Below are 21,456 nucleotides of genomic sequence, written 5' to 3' on the forward strand. Positions count from 1 at the left end.
ACAGACCTCTTGTCCTTCCGCTCTTCATTCGCAAATTGGTTCTATTCTACCCATCCCCTTAAGCCAGGCAACAAAATGAGTTCTATCAATAAAGATTATGAAAGCAGGAAACACTCAGATATCGCAAGCTAATTAAAGGGTCGCCTTCGTCTTCCCTTCTTTTAGCGGATTGCTAACGCATTTTAGATCAGATTGAGGTCGTCCAGATCCTGAATCCGCAGTGGAATAGTTGCAAGCCGAAACTGGGATACATTCACCAAGACCGCAAATACGAAGCCTTCGTTGTTGATGTGAATACTGGAAAGGTTCTACTGCACTTCAGACCGGAGGATAGGCACGATAGATTGGACCATGTACTTAAGGGAATGCTCCCCCCCTAGGTTTGGTTGTTTACAAGCGTCAATGCAAGCGCTGAAGCGCTGCACTATCTTGCTCAGATGCGTCTGCAGGGTGCGCTTGCATTAGCTCCATCTGCATGCCTGTCAACTGGGCGAACTGTCCAAAATGAGGATACAACAATATGCCTGGCAAGGAAACACGTAAAGGGACTTTGTCAGATGGAAGTACCTGGCGCACTTCCTATTAGTACAGCTTGATAAGGTAGTTAGTCTCCGCATGCGGCCCTCCGAAGTTATAGTAATTGTCTCTAGTAGCACAGTTGCAGGGAATAGAAGTAGCTACGATGGCGTGAGCTGCAAGGGATTTGCATTTGTTGAACTTTTGGCACTTCTCTCAGATAATGCAACCGACACTCCTTCTCGTTGTGGTTCACCATAGGTAGAATACTTGCCAGAACCCACAGAAACTTATTTAGCAATTACAATAGTCTAATCTAAACCTTCAATAAAGGGATGTGATACACAAATCACGATTGCGGTACTTTGTACCCCCGCCACTCCATCCAAACCTGTGTGTGATTCTCAAACCCATGAGCTCCAAGCGCCTTTTGGACACTAGCTCTCCACCAAGTTGGATAGTCGGTTGCTGAAGCGGACAAGTCCATCCCGCTGGAGATTCGAAACTTGGTCCTGATCCAGCCTCGAGGAAAGTAACCAGCAATTTCGAAGTCAATGATCCCAACCTGTCCTGAGCGCGGCTCATGTTCCACAATGATGTTCGTAGGTCCAAGGTCAGCATGAAAAAAGACGAAGATAGAGCAGTCCATTCCTATTGCCTTGCATCCCGCTTGGAGCGGGCTGAAGTCGTCGCTCCCTCGGGGTGTGACGAGGAAGTATTCGGGTATGTTCTCATTGTCCGCGCCGCAAAGTCTATGCCCTTTCCACCCTGCCATTTCTTTGCAGATGTTTACTACAGCACTGACGTAGTGAAGTCGCCACTTTTGATCCAGACTTGGCCATGCAGCGTCTAGGGTACAACCCGGAAGTCTCTGAAGAAAGAGGTAGGATCGGTCATTGCCGAAGGCATGGTGTAGTACCTTGGGCGTCTTAAAGCTCGGCCGTTGATTCTGGAACGAAGTTCAATGTAATTGATTCGGGCATAACACTCTCCTCAATGTACCTAACTTTGCAAAAGGCTCTATTTCCTATAGACCAAACTGCAGAGGCATCGCCAGCTTCATGGATCAGCTCAATGTACGGGCTGTCAAGAGATGTTGTAGAGGGAAGCGGAACAGGAGCTTCCGTCAATTTGTAGCTTGAACTGTCACCGTCGTCATTCCAGGTTGCCTCATCGGATAGATAGGGTGAACGATGGAGCACAAGGCCACCAATAAGCCAAGTATTTGAATCGATTTGTTTAAGGGACTTGTTGATATGGTCTTCGCCCCATTTCCGCACGACGACCATGTGGTGCTATTAATGCGATGGATGGATATCTGCCGACAAATGTTGATGCCCTGGTGACTACAGATTAGCGTTTGATTTCAGACTATGATCCATAAACTTACAGTGGTAGAACTAAATAACAAAAGGCACCAGCTTCACCGAAAGGTATTTCTCGACCGTGCGAAGGATGCAGCTGAGCGAAGGTATTTATTCGGATAACACCTGCCTCGTGGCGGTAATATCCCGGCCACTATCCGGAAGCACCGTAACTAGCTAGTTAGTTAACGTGTTCTGCGGGCAAGCTGCCCGTGCGGGCATCCTGCCCACCCCATCCAAAATCGCAGAAACGCGACGCGTTACTCAACTACTGCCTCAATGCCTACACCACAACAACGAGAAGACCTCTTTAAAGAGGGCAGAATTGATCTAGCTATTCAAGTGTACAGGCAAGGCCAAATTACAAGTTTCCGAAAAGCACCAAGCACGTACGACGTGCCCCGGAGCATCGCCCGGCTACGCGTCAAGGGCATCAAACCAAAACGCGATTCTATCGCATCGAATCGCCGTCTTACACCTGCACAAGAAGAGAGCCTTAAGCAATGGATTCTATCATCAGATCGACGCGGTATGCCGCCACAAATCGCATTCGTACGGCAGATGGCTAGCCTACTAGCTACACAGCACCCTGGTGCTAAACCAGTTGGCGAGCGATGGGTATATGACTTTATCAAGCGTCATAATAACCTACAATCCAAATAGAATCGCAAGTACAACTACCAGCGTGCTAAATACGAAGATCCTGTGCTTATTCGAGGCTGGTTTAAACTCGTGCATAATATAAAGGCAGAATATGGAATTCAAGATAAGAATAGAGTATTTGAGGGGGTTCTTGAAATCGACGGGGTATTTGAAATGGCTCGTGCGTAGGAACATCAAAAATGACGGAGAATGCCGCTTGTAAGGGCAATCGCATACAAATTAGCATTCTATCGCATATTTGATGTTCCTTACACCGTATCTCAATTGATTTTGTATATTGTCAAGTCCTAGCATAGTGTTAAGGTTGCAGGTGTAAGGGCCGTAGGCCTGAAACAATAGATTGTATTAAGTACAAGAAGAATTCATTAAGGATCTAAACTACGAATACACGCTGCCTATATACCTCATCGTCGAGAGAGTGATGCAACCGTCCTGTCCTCCTCCGTACGGTATCGCCGTGCTGCATCATCGTGCTTGTGCTGTAATGTCGTGCTGCATCGCCGTGCCGCAATGTGAAAGAGGCTTCGTAGGAGGCTACGTGAAACGGAGAGGATGCGTAGCCAATTGAGCAGCCGTTCGAGCGGCTAGGTCGTGAGAACACGTGTTAGTGTACGGTTTGATGAATCGGACAGGGTGGGGCAGCCTAGCCGATTCCTAGAAATAGAGATTCAATCTTAGAATAGGTCCTGGTGACGGCTTGTAAACCAGGACGGATAACGTGAACGGAAAGGATGAATTAAGGCGTTACAAATTGGACGGGGTGGAACGGCCTGGCTAGTTTTAGTATAGAATTCAGGTTCTTAGAATAGAACTGATTCTATGCTAAGTTCGTAAAACTGGCAGGCTGCACGAGTTGGATAGGCTATACGAATTGGCACTGCGTTGGTTCGAATTGACGTGAGGGACGAGCCGAGCCTTGTGAGGTAGTCAATGAGAAGAAGTCCAGGGCGTAGCCCGTGACAGCAGGAGTGCTAAGAATACATAAGAATGCCTCCCCACGCTGTTTTTTGTACTGCACGTCCATCACGCTGCATTAAATAACACCCTTAATACTAGGGCAATAGTATAGATATATAACTTTTTTAATAAGAATCTATGCTCTAGGAGTAATATACAGTATCTTTCAACTGCTAATTCTGATTTGGGGCTTAACTTCTGTTGAAATTTATGTACATCTTAGTGAGATCAGCGTTTTCTGTTGATGCGCTTGAGAATGGTATCCGGGTGTATCCCATAGACGAATGCGCTAGCTGAGGGGCTCCCGTAATATCCAGATTGATGTCCACTGATGGCGTCCTGTATAATCTGTTCTTTGGCTTGTCCACAGTGCAATAGCAGTATGGTAAGTGGGTGTATTAGGAGTAAGGGGCCACGGGGCGTAGGGGCGAGCTGATTTTTGGTGTTCACAGCAGAATCGTTGATCCTGACCAATCAGAAATAGGCGGTGAGGCGTACGCACGAGCCATTTCAAATACCCCGTCGATTTCAAGAACCCCCTTAAATACTCTACCTGGAATTTCGATGAGACTGGCTGCCAGATGGGTGTTATTGCAATTGCAAAAGTTGTTACTGGAACAGATAGGGCCGGCCGGCCTAGAACTATACAACCGGGCAATCGAGAATGGGTCACAATTATCAAATGTATCAATGCCAGAGGGATCGCAATTCCACTACTTGTTATCTTTGAGGCAGTGATGCACTAAGCTGCCTGGTATGAGGTTATACCACACAACTGGGCGATTGGCGTTAGTGAGAATGGCTGGACAACGAATAAGATTGGCCTTGCCTGGCTAAAGCTATCCCATGAGCATATAAAGGATCGCACGATTGGCACGCACCGGCTGCTTGTGCTGGATGGCCACGGCAGCCATGTTAACCCCGAATTTGATCAATTCTGTATAGAGCACAACATTGTTGTTGTATGCATGCCAGCCTATTTGTTGCATTTGCTGCAGCCGCTTAATGTAAGCTGTTTCTCGACGCTAAAGCAGGCCTATGGACGCAGCGTTGAACAGCTTATGGGCCGCGGTGTCAACCACATTAATAAACACGAATTCCTGCCGCTATATAGGCAGGCCAGGCAAACAGCGCTACATCAAGATAATATACAGGCAGGCTTCGCAGCCACTGGCCTTGTTCTATATAGCCCTGAGCGCGTGCTATCGCAGCTGCATGCCGAATTTCAAACGCCATCACCCCAACGCCGTCCACCGTCCTTAAATGCATCTTTGGCAGCCGAAACACCTCACAATATTGCTGAGCTACAGAAGTAGACAGCCTTAATAAAGCGCCATTTCCACCGACATACGCATAGCCCATTAAGTAAAGCAGAACAAGCCCTTAGCGGGATCGTTAAGGGGTGTGAAATGGCGATGTTAAACGCTGTGCTGCTTGCAAGCAAACTTGAGACGGCACGCATAAAAAATAAGCGCCAGAAACAAAAGAGGGCAAGGAAGCGCAAGTATGTAGCTAAAGGAGGGGTTCTATTAGGAACAGAAGTGGCCTCTCGTGCACAAGCTGCCCAAATAGAGGCAGAGGAGGCGCCAGCAGCGGCAGCGGCCGAGCGACCGCAGCGTGCAAAACCTAGGTGCAGCATGTGCGAATCAACTGAACACAACGCACGTACGTGCCCTAGACGGCAGGCAACTAGCTAGTAGATAGCTACACTAAATACAATCGTTCGTGGTTGAGCAATTCGCAATATTCGGCGTGGCGGCTTGGTGGGGTGGGCAGGATGCCCGCAGAACACGTTACAGGCGGCTGCTTATCTAACCAGCCAGCCCACAACGCGAACCCGCATCCGCGCCTTGGCCGTCGAACTTCATGGACTCGGAGATTTTGTCTGAGGCCTCCTACACACCCACAAGACCATTGTTATGGTCTAATAACGCCTCAAAAGGGTCAGTACATAGATATTCTGCATATTTGTCCTTTCTTAAATTCACCACCAGCGAGGCTTACAAATAGCAGCAAGTTTGTTCACCACCGCAACCCCTCCGTTCACTTTCGTCTCAACCGATCCTCGATGAGAAGGCAATCCGTTGCCTTGCCGCGTTCCAATCTTGAAGTATTCAGATAGCGCGCGCTTTGCCTTCATCCGATCTCTACCTGTAATCGCGACGCTTCCGCCTGTATAGCCACGACTAAAACCCACTTCAACGTCGCCTTCAACGAGAAATCCTTCTGCCTCCTCATATACCTCCGAACATTCCTGAGAAGGGTCCATATAAAAGCTGTACATTCGAAATCATATAAAGAAGAGTTTGCGGAGCTTTCTCTTCACATGCGAGAGCGCGGCGTCGGACTGCAGGGCGTTCTTGAGCGATCAATTGCGGGCAGTTTGAGCACTTCAAGACGCGTCTATTTTGAAACAGTTGGGCCAATTCTCTTCATGCTCAAGGTCTGAATAAGCTTGCCAAGCCGGAACCTGTGCCGAGCCAGAAAAGACGTGTTTTTGATTGACTTCGTCCCTTTCATTCACCGTCTGGCTTTCTCGCTTTTAGACGGCTCATAGGATAGCATTGCCACTTCGTTACCCCCGCAACGCGATCGGTGCGCGAGGCTCTCGGTCTCACGTTCCCCCGGTATATAAGTCGGCCTGTCGTAGACAGGTTATTGCCACAAAAATAGTCCACACTCCCTCCGCCGTGTAGTTGCCTAATCATAGAACCTCGCGCTACTCCAACAACACAGCTCAACCTCCTCCCGCAGAAGATTTGACCGCATTGTCCGCAGCTAGTCCGTTTTACGCTCCTCAATATGGACAGCCAACTCACCCAGCCGCTAACGCAACAAACCCTCGATCCTCGGAGGCTCGGCCGCAACAACTCTGGTCTCAAAGACTCGGACATCTCGGACGTCCTTTGCATTCTTCACCCCGCCTCCATAGCGGCATATCGTATTGTACAAGAAGCTGCGGTCAACACTCCTGAACACGTTCTTCAAAACGAGGGGCTGACGACGTTTGAGAACGTTGAATCCGGGCTTGACCTAGAGGAGCAGGAAACCATCATCATTGATGGCGAGAAGAAATCGACAGCGGGGAACGATCTAGCCCTTCGTATGTCTTCTATTACAAAGCAAAACTACGGGGGCTTTTTATTTGGAAGAAATGGGGCAATGTGCGACATCGTCTTTAGCAAGGACTCTGCTAAACGGACGTCGAACAAGCACTTTCGGATATTTGTCAATACGAACTCCATGCTAATGCTGGAGGATACATCGACAAACGGTACTGTGGTGGATGATATCCTTCTCAAATGCAAGGACCCACGGCACCATCCCACGCAACGTGTGCTAGATCAAGGGTCGATCGTCTGCATCCAAAGCACCCTAGATAAAGATCTAGTGAAGTTCGTTGTACGATTTCCTTCAAGGGAAGGTCACGAGGAAGCCTATGACCAGAAGTTCAGGACCTACGTCAACCGGTGTGCCATAGAAGAAGCGCGCACAAAAGGCAAACCGATCCCAACCCACTTGACCACTAAGCATTTCAAAGCCAGTGGGCAGGGTAGAACGACGTTTGGCATGTATTGGAACGGCGGAGAGAAATACAACGTTGTCGGTAAGCGCTGGATTCTGTTCAAAGCTTTTCAAAGCTAATCCCTTCATAGGTCTACTAGGGAAAGGAGCTTTCGCGACGGTATACCAACTTGCCACTAAGAACGAAGGGCACGCTATTGCTGCTAAAGAACTCGAAAAGAAGGCCATCATGAAGAATGGACAGATGGACCAGAAGATCGATAACGAAATGCGGATCATGAAGGAACTCAGGCACCCGAACGTTGTCCAATACATCGACTTCCACGACTTCGGGTCTCATCTGTACATCATGATGGAATTAATTGAGTATGGCGACCTTAGCGGCTATATAGAGCGACACGGTCGCCTTTCCGAGGAAAAGGCCAAGACGATGGCGCGTCAAGTCCTCAGCGCGCTTGCCTATCTCCATCAAAAGAACATCACTCACCGTGATATCAAACCCGACAACATCCTAATCAAGTCCGAGAACCCTCTGACCGTTGCGATTGCCGATTTTGGGCTTGCTAAACTGGTCAAGAACAACGAAACCTTCCTGAAGACGTTCTGTGGAACTCTCCTGTGGTGCGCTCCAGGTATGGTCATAAGTCCGGCGTGCATAATTTTGCTTTTTCTGACAATATTATAGAGATTTACCCTTACTATAGGGAATGGCTTTCAGCTCAAGGAAGGAAGCGTTCGCGCGGCAGCAGCAAAAAAAGTCACAACGAGTACAGCCAGTCCGTCGACATTTGGTCTTTTGCTGGCGTTCTGTGGAGCTCTCTCTGCGGCAGCCCACCTTTTGTGGGCACAGCGGTGGGTGGGGGTTCGGCGATGTTCAACGTCATCATGAACACCCGTTTAGATGGAGCTCCCTTGCGGGAAGTAGGCGTTTCTGAGGAGTGTATCGACCTCTTGTTGCAGATGCTGAACACCGATCCCAACGCTCGTTTGACGGACGTGGAGTGCTTAAGGCATCCGTGGCTAGCCGATGGCACCGAGAAAGCTGAATTTGGCTTGGGTGATATTCAAGAAGAAGAGGAAGACCCAGCCCAGGACCTGTCTCAGCTCAGTATCAGTGAGCAACGCCAGGCCGAAAGTGGTGATGAAGATGCAGAAGCAGATCTTGAGGACGACATAGCCGAGTACTTTGAAGGAAGGCGTCCATCCAAACGCGTCAGGCCTGATGGGATATTTCCATCAAACCAGATTCGGGATGGAAACCTGGAAGACTCGAGTCTGAACGAAGCTGACTCCTTATATGAAAAGCTTGAGCAGCCTCATGAAGAGAGCTTCATGCCGCCTGGTCAAATTGGACGGAACCGGCTTTTTGGAGAAATCAGTCAGAGAGCGCTCCAAAGCTCAGGCCTCCTGGGCACCCAAGCCCATGCCGCCCTCTCGATCCCCCAATCAGCTCGCGATGGAAGCACTCGCCGGTCTTCTCCTCGCCTACGTGTACCCCCTCAATTAGACGGGGGAGTATCCTCTCCCAGTCTCCTCGGGGCTGAGTCTATGGTGCGAGACCTGAACATGACCTCACCACAGTCACCAAACTCAAGAGCTGGTACTTCAAGTGAGCCGACAACCCCGACCACCCCCAACGTTCCCCAGCACTCTTCGTTGGAGCTTGGAGATTCGGTCAGCGAGGCCACACCAAAGGCCAAAGTGTACGACCGGAGGATCAGAAATATCCAAAAGCCTCCGTCGTTCTACTACGACCCGTCTGACCTGGGCACTCACAATCTCGAGTATGCTTCTCGGGTGAGCGGCTTCGACTATGTCGCTCAAGCTGAGGCGGCCGCTATGGAGTCCAAGATCCCCGACACTATGGTCTTTCCTTCCCACGACTCCCAGGCCGAGAATAACCAGGATGACAACTCCAGTGTGTCTGTTCCCGCACTTTCTTCAGACTCCGGGTTTCTCCGCCCGCTGCCACGCCTAGGCAAGCTCACAGCCACCACCGATTCGTTTTCCCAGATTGTGTTGAAACTCGACAAGTCGAACAACTCTTGGGGTCGTAATCTCGACAACACGATTGTGTATGCCAACAAGGGTGACTCGCGAGTTCCAAAGAAGGCTTTCGAAATCTACTTCCACGCGGAGGGCCACGAGGACAGCCGCAAGCTTGAAGCCAAGGGCATCGACTGGACTAAGCTGAATGGCCTCTACACTGGCATCACCACATGGAGCTCGATCGGGGTGTCTGTCAACGGTGTGCATCTCAAGCGGGACGACGGCAAGGGTCGAGTACTCTTTGGCAAGCTGTACACTGGCGATGTCATCACCGTGTTCGACTACCCTGGGGGGAAGCTGAAGTTCGTGTGCGATTTCTTCGTCGGGTCTGGAAAGCAAAAAAGGGCAGCCGATCAACCTTTCAAAATCGAGAGGGGATCGCTGGTTCCTCAGCTCGCGTCGCTGGGATCGGCGCAGTCGTTGACTTCGTGAGCGTCTTCCCTTTGTTCGCATCTCCTACAAAAATCGGATCCTTTCTTTGGTCAGCGGCATAGGTATCGAAATTTGGAGTCAGCTTTTTCTTTTGTTGGAATTTACGGTCAGCGGGTGCTTCGTTTCCATTGGATTCGAATTTAGCGGGCGTTGGTGAATCATCCCCATCACATTATAATCATTAGCGAGTGAGCAAGCGCCGCGGAAAAGGCATCCTCAGCGGTCAAGTTCGTTGCTACGAGGAGGATTCTGGCGCTATGGTAGCACGGTGCAAGAAGCGGCCTTGATACGGATCTGAGTAAGAGGCGGATGTTAGGCGACGCATGTATATAGATCTCGAGAACTGCGTCTGGCTTTCAGACCGTTTGCAACCGGCAAGACATTAGATTAGCGCAATGCGACAATCATCTTGAAAATGTTCTTCTTGCTGAGCGAAAGCAATAGTTGATATTGTGCAGTGTTACACAGAGTGTGTCCCTCTTCAAGCTTGGTAAATAATCTTGACATACTCTTTTAACCTTCGCTCCGTCTCTAAACCTTTCTCGCATTGAGCCTTCCAGTCGAAACTAATATCAATATCCCTGTGCAACCTACTTTCGCAGCCCTGAAGTCCATTTGACCGACACCTGATTTGAACTCGTAAACGCTACTCGAATAGCTCAGATCGCAAAGCACGCCCCAACCTCCCCTCCTTTTCCCACTCTGCTAAACCCCCCGACGGACCCCTCGACACCCCCGTGACTTCCACGTGCAACCCCCTCCCCACCGCATCTATAAAACCCTCTGCCGCCTGCACCCATCTCTTGCTGCTCAGAGAGGAGGTCGGAAACTAGTGAGGGATCAACAAAGGAGTCGATCCGAGCTCATGGTGGAGAGATCAACAAGTCTCGGGGGACCGTTCGATGGTTCAACAACCACGGCCTACGCTCATTGATGAGCAAAACACCGACTGCCACGGTCTGATGGGTGGGCGACACCCGCTTACGCTTCACGTCATGGCTGTGTGAAGTGGGAAGAAGAGAGCTGCGATGGGAAGGTGTGTGTGTGGGGGGGGGGGGGGGGGCGGTCAAACTAGGCACGGTAGCATGGCTATGGAGGTGAGAGGGAGTAGAAGATTAGGGGTGGTGCAGCAAAAATGAAATGGGAGAAAGCCGATGGGGAGGGGTGGGAGGGAGAGGTGATTGGCATCGGGTTCTTGGAGTGGTGAGGGGGAAGGATAGTTGGGTGGTGCTGAGAGCAGGTACGGGGGGGTTGGTATGATAACTGGCTTTCTAGTGGGAATGGAGATGGTGTCCGTTGTGGAAGTATGATAGTGCTAAACATCCAATCCCCTAATGAGCGCCAGACTGATCCCTGACGTCAACACCATTTATTTTCTGTCGTAGTGGATTCTGATCCAGCAGTCCTCGCCCATGAGTATGTGGTGCTTTGGTTTTGAACCGACGCCCTCCAACCCATCAACTCTTCATGCACCGTGAGTTTGAACAGCCCCCCTCCGCCCATGAAGACTTTGTGGAAGGTATTTGTAGCACTAACACCGTCCACCACTCCCATCGTCACCTTGTTCTGCCGGGAGTTGATCACACACCCCAAACCCCTCCTCGCCTCTGTCCTCTACCCTCTCCTTTCGGTCTCGAACACGAAAGATATACCCCCGAAAACCAACGCTTAGTAAGACCGCCGGAAGACATGTGATAGTCTCGTGACGCTCCTTGCCCCGCCTTTGCCTCTAGAACGTAGCGACAGCGGAGATGATTGGCGCGAGAAGAACGGAAAGTCATGCGCGATCCACGTAACAGCTCTCTTGGCTCGGGTATATAATCTCTTGACTTCTCGAGCTGAGTTTGAAGGACAGGGCAGGGCGGTTTCGGGGGGTTCTGGGTCGTGGATCAAACCCCATAGCGTCGAAGTACAATGGTTGCGGAGGGGGGGATTGGATCAAAATGGCAGAGAAGGGTGATTGATGGAGGAGGGACGTTGGATTCTGGTCTCGATCGAAAGCTCCAACCCTCTTCGGTATGGTGGTGGAGGGCGGTTGGCGTTGGTTATTGGTTCAACATTCCAGGTGCCGATACGTCATGGTGGCGGGATGTTGGTGTTCTGGGCTCGATCAAAATCCTCTCGCATTCGATCTTGATGGTGGTTGGTGGGGGCGCGCTGGGTTCTGGTCTCGATCAAAACTCTCGCAGCCAACTACCTAATGGAGTGTGTGCGTCAACTTCCACTTCCTACTCACCTGATGCGGGAGGCGTTGGTGTTGGTTTGAACGTCCCGATTCTCAGCTTCGCATGGAGGATCATACCCGATAATCAGGTGGCCAATGGAGAGCGGGAAGGGGTTTGGAGGAGTAAAACAACAGCGAAAAGGACGCCATGGAGAGCCGGAGGAGTGTTGGTTGAGCAAATATGGTGCAAGGACTACCTGATGAGTGGGAGGCGGCAGCGGCTTGATGGTGGTGATGAGGATCGTTTGGAATGGTTGATAGAGAGAATAGAGGGCATGATGAGGGAGTAGTGATAGTGATTGAGCATATCCTTTACCATCTGTAATCGATGGGAATGTTTCGTGATTACGGATGCTGGGCATCGCCATCAGTGTAGCCGGTAAACCTCGAACCCAGCTCAGCACTGGCACTTCTCCATTGGAAGAGGGACATTTACCTTTTGCGCACCCCCATAGGGAATTGGCGCTGTACGTTTTACTCCAGCACCAGCTCCCCTCACATCTAACACAGACTCAGCATCTTCAGAAAGATATTTATGCTAGGTAAGCTATGCAGCACTCCGCAACACACGTGACAACTTAACCCAACTTCGTTCCGCTCACCATATAAATCGTGGTATCCATCAACATCCTGTTCCATCCCTTCCCTCTACCCCTGGTTCCCTTTCCCTCATCCCAACCCATCCAGTCCTATCCAATCCAATAACAAACCCAAAAAGCAATCAAACGGGGATATGTTTCAAACGCTCCAAACATGCCAGAAAGGAATCTCCTAAAAGCACGGGTACGACACGACGGTATGCTGCTAAAATGACTGGTAACGATGACTAGAAACGAGGGAGTATATGGCGTGCGGACGCTTGCTTGACTTCAGCAAACGACAGCGGTTGTGGTGGCCGATCGCGGGGCGGATTCGGAAAGGTTCCAATTAGAAGATGCGAGACGAAGGAAGCGTGAGTGCAGTAGCGGCGGGGATTAAAAGTGGTATCATGTGGTATGAGTAGAGTCATGGCGGTACACTCTGGTTCCTGACGCGGACAGGAAGCCGTGGTTCGTCGTATAGATGGGATGGCTGTCGGGTGATTCCGTTCGTGATTGCAGGGCGGTGAACAGACTCCTGAACATCTGCTAGGGGACGTGTTTCAGAGCTAAATTTGATGACGCTTTACGGCCACCATCCCATCTTTCGGTAGCTCTCAATTACGGCTTCGATTTCTTGCTGGGTGAGTTTCGGGTGGTTGTACCTGGGGAACAATTAGTATTCAGGAGGTTATAGTCACGACACCGCGCATTGGTGGATGCTTCAACTTACTTGAATCCTGTCTCTTTCACAAAGGCAGTCCCATCGAGACTTAGATCAGTGTCCTTTAATAGCTCCTTCTCCATAAAAGGACTGAGAGGCGTCGATTGGCTGATATTCGCTTTCGTCTGGAGATCTGCCCAGGGATCGAGTAACTCGTCATTAACATCGTCGACTACGTGATCAAGATTCAGACGGGCGAACGCTGAGATGATGGTACCGTGGAAGCCAGTGTCGATGTTGAAGACGGCGTGCATGAGGTTTGCCATGTCACCTTGCGCTGTGAATAGATTAGGAGGACATCCAGCGAATGTGAATTTTGGGACTCACAAGTATTGCCTTGATCCACCAGGTTGAATATTGGCACTGCTTTCCTCGGTGGTGAAGGAGTTTTGCAATACCACTCCGCACCTGTCCACAATGCTCTCGCAACATCTTCAACGTGCACTGTGTTGGTTCTTAGATCCCCTTTCCACAGCCACTTCATCTCTTTACCCAAAAACTGGTACACTCTCGCCATGCACAGTGCCGTGGAGATAAATTTGCTGGTATACGGTCCGTAAACATGCGCCATACGCATCACCATGAGGTTCAGTCCCTCAATCTTGGCCAGTTCGTCTTCCGCTGCGAGCTTCCACTTTGCGAGCTTGAGCCAGGGCTTCAATTTATCTGTCTCCTTTCGCGGCACACTGTCCGGCTTGTATAGCATTCCCGTGCTCATCTCGACGAAGACCTTGACACCACGCTTCGCAGCTTCCTTGCCTACCGCAAGCGACAGAGCGTGGGAACGTACACGGTATACCTCATCTTCCTGGGAGTAGCGAGTCTCACCCCCACAATTGAAGACGTAGTCCCACTGTTTGCCGCTCGGTCGATCGAAGATGCGCTGTAGGGATTCTATATGGCCAAAACGGATGGGTAGTCAGCATTTGTGTAACCGGTATGTATATCAAGCTGTGCTATTGCCGATAGGGTGGGGCAAGTAAGGAAGTACGCACGTTCTCGTGAAGCGTCGGCCTGCATGAACTTCTCGCGCGAGCATGCTTCCTTGAACTCGGGCGCCAGCCAAGCCAGCTCGGGGAGGTGTTTGTCGACGAGTCTGACTTCAGATGCGAGGTTGTTTTGGTGAATGTGAAGGGCGAGGAAGCGGCCGATGTATCCTGCGATTATTGTCAGCGCGAGCTCGATATTCCACGCACTGATCTGCGGCAGAAGAGCAGCAGTACAACAGGCGCATACGCACCTAGTCCCCCAATGATCAACACAGAGGGTCTGTCGTCCACGACGGGCGGCTTCTCTTCCCCGACGGGCGTCTCTCCCACAGCAGACGGCTCTCCAATAGCGGGGTTGGCAGCTCCATTCTCTCCCACGGCGGGCGTCTGTCCAACAGCAGGCGTCTCTTGCGTAGCTGTGGTGTCTCCAACGGTCTCGCTGACGGCGGGCTTCATCTCCACGGCGGGCTTCATCTCCACGGCGGGCTTCATCTCCACGGCGGGGTCGCTTCGAGCCGCATCCTCAGCCATGACGGGGTCACACGGGATCTCACGGCGCAGCGGCGTCCTCTATTCTCGCAAATGCGCAAGACCGGGGCCTGTTCTCGTCCGTAGCCAGGGGGTGAATCGGCAGTGTGCTTCGGGGCGTGTTGGGTTGCTGGTATGCGTTTTGCAGCCTCAGAGTGTGGAATGCGGGCAGCTGCAATTGCAGGGAGAGGGCAGTCAGGAAGGACGACTTGACGAGCCGACGGCAGCGGCGCGGGCAGGTGCTAAAGACGCGGGCAATGCTAGTTTTCGCAGACGCAGGAGTCAGTGACCTGCAGACCGCTCGACACTTTTAGATAGCTGGCACAGCGCAGAAGAAGTGGCCAGGCAGGGCAGGGCGGGCAACGGTTATGTATCAGTTCGTGTCAGTTCGCAGCCAGTGCCCACGCGCAGCCAGCGAGCCAGCGGCCAGTCCACCACACCCTCCGCTCAGGCACACGTCCGCCGCCTCATCGCTCGATCCCGCCAGGGCCAAGCTCGAGTGCCAGCCTCCATCCGCGCCCTCCCGCCGGCGAGCCTGGGTGCGCTGCTGGCCGGGGCGCCAGAGAGGGCCCCCGTGGCGCTGCGAGCCCGGAGGACGGTATCGAAGTGGTGAAGTGCTCCCGCGACAATCATGCGCCCCCGTCACCTGATGCGAGCCGCACCGTGAAGCGCCCTGCAGCAACAATAAGCATCGAGCAGCACTGCAAGCAGCGGGTCGGCGCAGCTGGACGGTGCAGCCGAGTGCGGCACAGCAGAGCGAACGAGTGCCTTGGTAGTGGGTGAATTGGCGTGCGGTTCGAGGCCGGTCCGCGCCAACGAGGCATGTAGACACCACTGCCAATATAGGCGTTATAAAAGCCCTATATCGCCTCCACCGCAACCTTATACGGCGTCTGCCGCTATCGCGAGCCCACCTGCCCGTCTCTCCGTAGAGCACTGTTACCTCGAGCCGCCTTCGGTCCGGATGGAGCGTCCAGGCGTGAGGGGGCGCTGCTGGAACGAGCAGTTCGCGCGCTGTTCGGGAAGCTGACTGGCACTGCGGAGAAAACTCTTCAAAAGCGCTGCGGTCTGGTGCTCCGATGATTTCCTTTCTTCTGTCGCTGTGAAACACGCCTCCTCAACAAATACACCTTCAGACACCGGGACGTGGAAATCATTGCTGCTTCGGGCCGCTTCCAATACACCACCCTCGAGCATCCCGCTCGCGTACATTGCATATGTGCAAGAGGCTTTTGATTTCTTTCGCATCTTAGAGTCTATCTATTGGCTAGCTGTGCGCCTGCTATGCAAGAGATGCAATAAATGACCCGCAGCTGTCCAAGGATCGGCCCGCATCCGCGCCCACAGCCCTGCCATTGAGCGCCATATGACCGGCCGGATAACTCGGTGGGCGACCTCCAGCCCTGGCGAACTTTTGTTGTAGGCCCTCAAAGCGGGTCGCCAATGGCGACTGCCGTCATGGACAATGCATACCGAGGTAACGAGTGAAGGAAAAGCATAAAACCAAAAGCCAAAAACCGCATGAATCAATCTGTGCCGCCCGTATGCCGCTGCAAAGATAACCCCCTGAGTAAGTATGCTGTAAATCGCCACCGAGTAGTGGAAGACTTCAGAATTCCCAATCCTCGTCGACTGACTTGATAGCCCAATCGAACTTCTCGCGGAGCGTCTTGGAGAAGAAGCGCTCGATCGGGACGTTGAATTTCTTGGAGAAGACGACGGTCAGACGTGGATCGATGTAATTCTGGGGAAGTGGTCAGTGTGGCTGCACTTGTGGTATGAAGTGGACATATGCTTACGATCTTGGAAGTCCCAAGAGCAACTTCCTTGTTGTTATCCTTGTCTGCCATCTGAACCTTCATCGTTTCGATGCGTTGAGTGAGCTTGTCGAGATTGGCCTCCATCTTCTCCACTGTCGCTCCCTTGCCCTCCGCCTCGACCTTGCCGGTCTTGTTCTCCTTCTTGAACTTCTTCTCCAGCTCATCCGCGACCTCCAGGCGCTCTTCCAGCTCTTTGTTCTTCATCTCCTTCTCGCCTTCGCTGACGCGCTTCTCGTTGTCTTTTTCGAACTTCTTCGTGATTTTCTGGCGCTGTTCCTCAACGAGAGCAGCTTGGTGTTCTTTGACCCACTCATCATCCATATCCTCGTCACGCTCGAAGAACTCTGCACCTCGCTTCTTCTTGAGCTTCGAATCGAGATCGAGCATCATCTGTTTGATGCGCCATTGCTGGTACCGGAGACCCTTGATCTATTGAACTGATTAGCCAGATAGTCACCATGGGTGCCCTGTGATATCGTACCTTCTCTTCCATCTTCTCGATTTGTCCGGCATGGCCTGCTGCTACTGTACGCTTGTGATTACAAAGAATGGCAACCTTTCGGTTCGCATCGTTGTAGTCCTTGACCTTCTCCGGAATCGTTCCCTTGGACGTCATCTCTCGGAGCAGTCTTGCCATGGTCCAGGAGGCATTGTAGGTACGGAACACCTTGGCTGTAAGGCCAGGCATGTAGTTGCTCAGGTGCTTATTAAGAGCGGAGGTCTAGATGAAGTCAGCTGCCGCATGCAGGATGTGACGAAAGGGTTCTTACAGTCAGTCTGTCGAAGATCTCATCACCAGTGCTTTTTGGTTCCTTCTTGAAGAGCTTCAAGTTCTTGAAGACCTGGTGGTCGACTTCAACCTCGTCGTAGAATCGAATGCTGTCCTTACCCAGGAAGTCGAATATAACCGTGTTCGGAGGCCGTAGAGTAACATGCTCGTATTTCAGAGAGCAGCAACCGACAGTGTCAGCCTCATCTTCACCTTTCTCGTTACCAGCACGAAGTGCAAACTGATCGATGAGGTAGACAGCAGTGGCGCGCTGACGATCAGCCATGATGCTGGATTTTAGGTCTTTTTGGTAGTCCTTGCGAATGCGGTCAATATGCTCCTTCAGCTCGCGAGCTTTTTCGAATTTTTTGTGATCGCTCTGTCCTTTGACATCGGAGTTGGCAGCCAGCATAACGTACTTGTACGCATTGTTGATGTTTTCTTGCCACATAGCCAGCCAGGTGCCTTCCTGGTCATGCTTGACTTCCTTCCAGCGGTGCCCTGCTGGAGGTTCTGGGACTTTGGCTTCCTTGCCGATGTTGATGGTGATTTGCTCAGGAAGCACTCGGTTTTTGACACGCCCAGTCTTGGGGTGCTCGCCGCGACCACGGAAAAGACCAGGAGGTTCGACTCTGAAGTTGCCGACTTTCTGCTTACGACCGTCCCATATGCAGAACATGTAGTCCTTCTCGGCTTCGTCTTTGGCTGCCTTGAGCGCCTTCTTTTCTGCGGCAGGCAGGGCTTTCTTCTTCAATCGCTCTGCTTCTAGGTAGTCGAAGATTGGCTTGAAGTCGCACTTGGCGAACTTCTGAATCTTGACTTTGTTGCCGTTCTTGTCCGTGGCGTGGCCAGTTTTGGCTAGCATTTTCTGGAAGTCCTCGAAGAAGTTTTTGTTGAACGTAGGATTCTCGACGTTGTGGGCAGAGTTCAGCATTCCACCGTAAAAGCCTGCGATTTCCTCGGCGTCCTCGTGGAGGCTGACCGGAACGCCGTCGTAGAGCATTTTGACGTGCGAAGGAAGAGGTTCATACTCTGGGGGAAAGATCACGCCGTTGTGCTCGAGAGTAGTCCACTTCTTGGTGCCGTCGCCCTTGGTTGGGTCTTCCCACCATCTGTATTCCTCTTCTTCGGCTTCAGCCTCGCGGTCCTGATCGGTCTCCTCCTTCTTCACTTTCCCCTTGCCCTTCTTTGCTGGAGTCGCTGGGTCCGCCTTGACTTTAGCTTTCTTCGCGGACGCTTTGCGCTTGAGAGGAGTCTCAGAGTCCGACTCGGCTTTGACTCCATTGGTAGCCTTCGCCGTAGGCTTCTTCTTCTTCGCAAGCGGAATATCATCATCGGTGTCGCTTTCAACCTTCTTTGGCTTTCGCTTGATGGTAGGAGCTTTCTTTTCGTCCCGCCTGATGGCCTCAGCCTCCTTCTCGGCTGCCTTTTCGATCTTCTCCTTCTCTTTCACTAGCTTAACGCCCAGAGGTGTGTCAGAGTCCGACGATTCTCCCATCTGCGCCGCAGTAGCTTTGGGAGGCTTCTTTACGGCCGGGCGTGACCTGTGGGCTAAGGGCTCATCGCTGGGTTCAGAGTCGGAATCTTGCGCAGAATTTGCAGCTGGAGAGGTCCTTCGGCGCTTACTCTATGACAGAGTCAGCGAGTTGAATGCATAACGGGTTCGGGATTGTAACGCACCAATGGCTTATCGTCGTCGGAGCTGCTGCTGGCTTCCTTGTAGGTCTTGCCGTTCGTCGTGCTGCCCCGAGACTTTCGTTTTCCGTTCGTGTGTCCATTCGGAAGGGCTGGAGTGTCGACATCCATCTCCTCGACAGGGCCCATGCGTATGGAAACGCCAGGCTCGACGTGCCCGTTGGATGGGTCTTCCTTGTCCATAGCTCTGTCGATGTTCTTGGAGATGTAGGCTTCCGATTTTACTGGGAGTGAGGAGTGGTTAGTGAGGGATTGATCATGGAGGAGTGTGTGGACGAGGGTAGTTTGTAAGGGCTGGCCAGGTGACGGTGGGCCTCGCGCGTAATAGGCAGAGGCAGTAGGCCCGAAAAGGACAACGTGGAACAGTGCTTGCCAGTGAGGCCATTCGCGTTCACGCCTCGGTAGTGATGCTAAGGGACGAACTCACCTCCATTCGGTCTGCCCTTGACGAGCGGGGTGTCATCGTCCGACGACGACATGTTCCAAGAGGTTGCTGGCAGCTGTAGCCGTGGCTTCAGGTACAGGGAGAAAGCGGAATTGCTTCTAGCGGACCCGAACACGGTAGCAGCAGGCCTAGCGAGTTGGCGGGGGCAAACTGCAGTTGATGTTAGATGGAAACGCCGGGCGAGACTGAGGGGGCCGCGCCACGCGACGTGGTGGAGAGACTTGATGGCAGAGATAGCGACGGACGCGACGGCGATGGGGAAGGAGAAAGGAATGGATTCGAGAAGGTCTTGGGTCTCACACGGACAACAAAAAGAGCCTCCTGAGCGCCTGCCCCCGCTGATTGGCTGGAGAGCTTCTTGGCTGCGCCAGGCCGCGTATAGTGCTAGCGGCAATTTCCTTCACTCCGAGAGCTTCCTCCAGCCGTGAAGCCGACCACAGCTTGACGCACACCACGGCCGTCTCCCATCTCCGCTCCATCTCCTCCCAATCTGTCTCACGATGCTGTCCAGAGCTGCCCGTCCGGCTCTGCGAGCGGGCGCCCAGAGCGCTGCCCGGTACGCCTCCTCCTGTCCTGTCCTGCCGCTCTCCCGGCGACTTCTCCCGGCGCCTCTATTCATCCCAATTGGCATCGAGACACTGATTGCATCGCGTTGACAGCCCGGCCACCCTCAATGCCACCAATGCCGCCACCTACGCTACGCTGCGTGAGATCGAGGGCCGCTTGAAGTCGATCCGCAACATCGAGAAGATCACGAAGACGATGAAAATCGTCGCCTCGACCAAGCTCACCCGCGCCCAGCGCGCCATGACCGAGTCCCGGAAGTACGGCCAGACGTCCAACCTAGTTTTCGAGAAGGCCGAGACGAAGCCGATTGAGGGCGAGGGCAAGAAGACATTGATTGTTGTCTGCAGCTCGGATAAGGGCCTCTGTGGTGGTATTCACTCCGGCATGTCGAGGAAGACGCGTGCCATCCTCGCCGAGAAGCCTGACATCGATCTTGTCGTCCTTGGAGAGAAATGCAAGGCGCAATTGGGCAGATCCAATGGCAAGAACATGCAGCTCAGCTTTGCCGGCATTGGAAAGGACGTGCCAACGTTCGCCGATGCTCAGGCCATTGCGGACCAGATCGCCCTGCTCCCGACCGACTACGCCTCCGTCCAGATCATCTACAACAAGTTCATCAATGCGACAAGTTACGATGCCACCATAATCGAGGCGTACTCCGAAGAGGCCATCCTCAACTCTCGTAAGCCAGACGAAAGCTCCAGCAAAGCGCTTCTAACATGATTGCTAGCAAACTTTGCCGCCTTTGAGATTGATGATGAGGTGCTCGCCAACCTCCGCGAGTACTCGCTTGCCAATTCGCTGTTCTGGGTAAGATAATCATCGTGGCTCTCACAATCTAATACTGATGATTTCAGGCGCTGGCTGAGGGTCATGCTTGTGAGCAGTCTGCCCGACGGAATGCCATGGATGTAAGTTGCTTGCTTCCCTAGTAAATAACGCAGCAGCTAATTGTGGCACAGAACGCGTCCAAGAACGCCGGCGACATGATCACCCGGTTCCAGATTCTTTTCAATCGCACTCGTCAAGCCGTCATTACCGGCGAACTCGTGGAGATTATCACTGGTGCTGCGGCTTCAGAGGAGTAGGCTGGAGCGACTTATAGCATGTATCTGTGTCCGATCAAGCGCCAACCGAGGCTCAAAATCCACCATTGAGGTGGTTGTATGTAGAATAAGTACTCGCTGTTCATTGGGTTTCCCCTTGTTACTATCAACATGTGGGCCTTGCTAAGTGAAAGAAACACGCACATGCGGCTGTGAAGCTGAATATCACATTCCAGCACCTGAAGATGAGTAAGACATCAATTTTAAATGAACGATGCTGTACAACCCCATTCCCAGCTTTATACCCCAGGCTCCGGGCTTTTGCAGATTTGTATGACCATGTGGAGAGACGCTCAAGGGTATCCGCAGCAAAGGCGGGGAGCGTGCGTTGGATGTACGCAGCCGTGGTGAGTGCGTATGATTTGCGTGACAAGAGCTCATCCACGCAGATTCGGCCATCGCACAGCATCGCGAACCTTGCTTTCAGCCTTACCCCAGCCGCACTCGCACCGTTTTGGGTGGCAGGAGCTGGATGCAGGCAAGGAGGCGCCTCAATGCGGGCAAA

The 21,456-nt window shown here is 52.3% G+C and overlaps 6 protein-coding genes across 6 annotated transcripts; 3 read left to right on the forward strand and 3 right to left on the reverse strand.

The window, feature by feature from the left end:
• Positions 1 to 821: 821 nt before the first annotated feature.
• Positions 822 to 2,014, reverse strand: BDZ99DRAFT_102759 (uncharacterized protein). The gene is made up of 3 exons (XM_033712327.1): positions 1,907 to 2,014; positions 1,524 to 1,855; positions 822 to 1,465 (listed from the first exon to the last, which is right to left on the reverse strand). The coding sequence occupies exons 2-3, from the start codon at positions 1,803 to 1,805 to the stop codon at positions 866 to 868; spliced, it is 882 nt and encodes a 293-aa protein (XP_033573007.1). The 5' UTR covers positions 1,806 to 1,855; positions 1,907 to 2,014; the 3' UTR covers positions 822 to 865.
• Positions 2,015 to 6,302: 4,288 nt separating this feature from the next.
• BDZ99DRAFT_501571 (Pkinase-domain-containing protein) lies at positions 6,303 to 9,912 on the forward strand (the record flags this gene model as incomplete). Its single annotated transcript, XM_033723828.1, has 3 exons — positions 6,303 to 7,107; positions 7,157 to 7,657; positions 7,711 to 9,912. 3 exons carry the CDS (start codon positions 6,303 to 6,305, stop codon positions 9,504 to 9,506), a joined length of 3,102 nt encoding a protein of 1,033 aa, XP_033573008.1. The 3' UTR covers positions 9,507 to 9,912.
• Positions 9,913 to 11,420: 1,508 nt separating this feature from the next.
• On the forward strand, positions 11,421 to 12,020 carry BDZ99DRAFT_480046 (uncharacterized protein; the record flags this gene model as incomplete). Its single annotated transcript, XM_033722310.1, has 1 exon — positions 11,421 to 12,020. One exon carries the CDS (start codon positions 11,421 to 11,423, stop codon positions 12,018 to 12,020), a length of 600 nt encoding a protein of 199 aa, XP_033573009.1.
• An 874-nt stretch (positions 12,021 to 12,894) lies between these two features.
• Positions 12,895 to 14,477, reverse strand: BDZ99DRAFT_395321 (NAD dependent epimerase/dehydratase family protein; the record flags this gene model as incomplete). Its single annotated transcript, XM_033715943.1, has 5 exons — positions 12,895 to 12,973; positions 13,042 to 13,309; positions 13,360 to 13,926; positions 14,028 to 14,189; positions 14,273 to 14,477. The coding sequence occupies 5 exons, from the start codon at positions 14,475 to 14,477 to the stop codon at positions 12,895 to 12,897; spliced, it is 1,281 nt and encodes a 426-aa protein (XP_033573010.1).
• Positions 14,478 to 15,659: 1,182 nt separating this feature from the next.
• Positions 15,660 to 19,524, reverse strand: BDZ99DRAFT_423491 (DNA topoisomerase 1). The gene is made up of 6 exons (XM_033717030.1): positions 19,261 to 19,524; positions 18,819 to 19,057; positions 17,140 to 18,765; positions 16,851 to 17,090; positions 16,349 to 16,798; positions 15,660 to 16,293 (listed from the first exon to the last, which is right to left on the reverse strand). The coding sequence occupies exons 1-6, from the start codon at positions 19,310 to 19,312 to the stop codon at positions 16,159 to 16,161; spliced, it is 2,742 nt and encodes a 913-aa protein (XP_033573011.1). The 5' UTR covers positions 19,313 to 19,524; the 3' UTR covers positions 15,660 to 16,158.
• Positions 19,525 to 19,726: 202 nt separating this feature from the next.
• Positions 19,727 to 21,041, forward strand: BDZ99DRAFT_466335 (ATP synthase F1 gamma). Its single transcript, XM_033720747.1, has 5 exons — positions 19,727 to 19,834; positions 19,938 to 20,527; positions 20,576 to 20,655; positions 20,703 to 20,756; positions 20,808 to 21,041. The coding sequence occupies exons 1-5, from the start codon at positions 19,779 to 19,781 to the stop codon at positions 20,931 to 20,933; spliced, it is 906 nt and encodes a 301-aa protein (XP_033573012.1). The 5' UTR covers positions 19,727 to 19,778; the 3' UTR covers positions 20,934 to 21,041.
• The last annotated feature ends 415 nt before the right edge of the window (positions 21,042 to 21,456 follow it).

Source organism: Mytilinidion resinicola (assembly GCF_010093595.1).
Source record: "Mytilinidion resinicola strain CBS 304.34 unplaced genomic scaffold BDZ99scaffold_17, whole genome shotgun sequence".
Taxonomy (NCBI): Eukaryota; Fungi; Ascomycota; class Dothideomycetes; order Mytilinidiales; family Mytilinidiaceae; genus Mytilinidion; species Mytilinidion resinicola.

What these genes read in the sequence shown, in the direction of transcription:
- BDZ99DRAFT_102759 (XM_033712327.1), bottom strand. Translation starts at nt 1,805, where the DNA reads ATGGTCGTCGTGCGGAAATGGGGCGAAGACCATATCAACAAGTCCCTT. An exon ending in GAAATAGAGCCTTTTGCAAA is followed by an intron (nt 1,466 to 1,523) that starts GTTAGGTACATT and finishes ACTTCGTTCCAG; the next exon opens with AATCAACGGCCGAGCTTTAA.
- BDZ99DRAFT_423491 (XM_033717030.1), bottom strand. Translation starts at nt 19,312, where the DNA reads ATGTCGTCGTCGGACGATGACACCCCGCTCGTCAAGGGCAGACCGAAT. An exon ending in CAAGGGCAGACCGAATGGAG is followed by an intron (nt 19,058 to 19,260) that starts GTGAGTTCGTCC and finishes CCTCACTCCCAG; the next exon opens with TAAAATCGGAAGCCTACATC. An exon ending in AGATCTTCGACAGACTGACT is followed by an intron (nt 17,091 to 17,139) that starts GTAAGAACCCTT and finishes GACTTCATCTAG; the next exon opens with ACCTCCGCTCTTAATAAGCA.
- BDZ99DRAFT_466335 (XM_033720747.1), top strand. Translation starts at nt 19,779, where the DNA reads ATGCTGTCCAGAGCTGCCCGTCCGGCTCTGCGAGCGGGCGCCCAGAGC. An exon ending in GGCGCCCAGAGCGCTGCCCG is followed by an intron (nt 19,835 to 19,937) that starts GTACGCCTCCTC and finishes TCGCGTTGACAG; the next exon opens with CCCGGCCACCCTCAATGCCA. An exon ending in AGAGGCCATCCTCAACTCTC is followed by an intron (nt 20,528 to 20,575) that starts GTAAGCCAGACG and finishes CATGATTGCTAG; the next exon opens with CAAACTTTGCCGCCTTTGAG.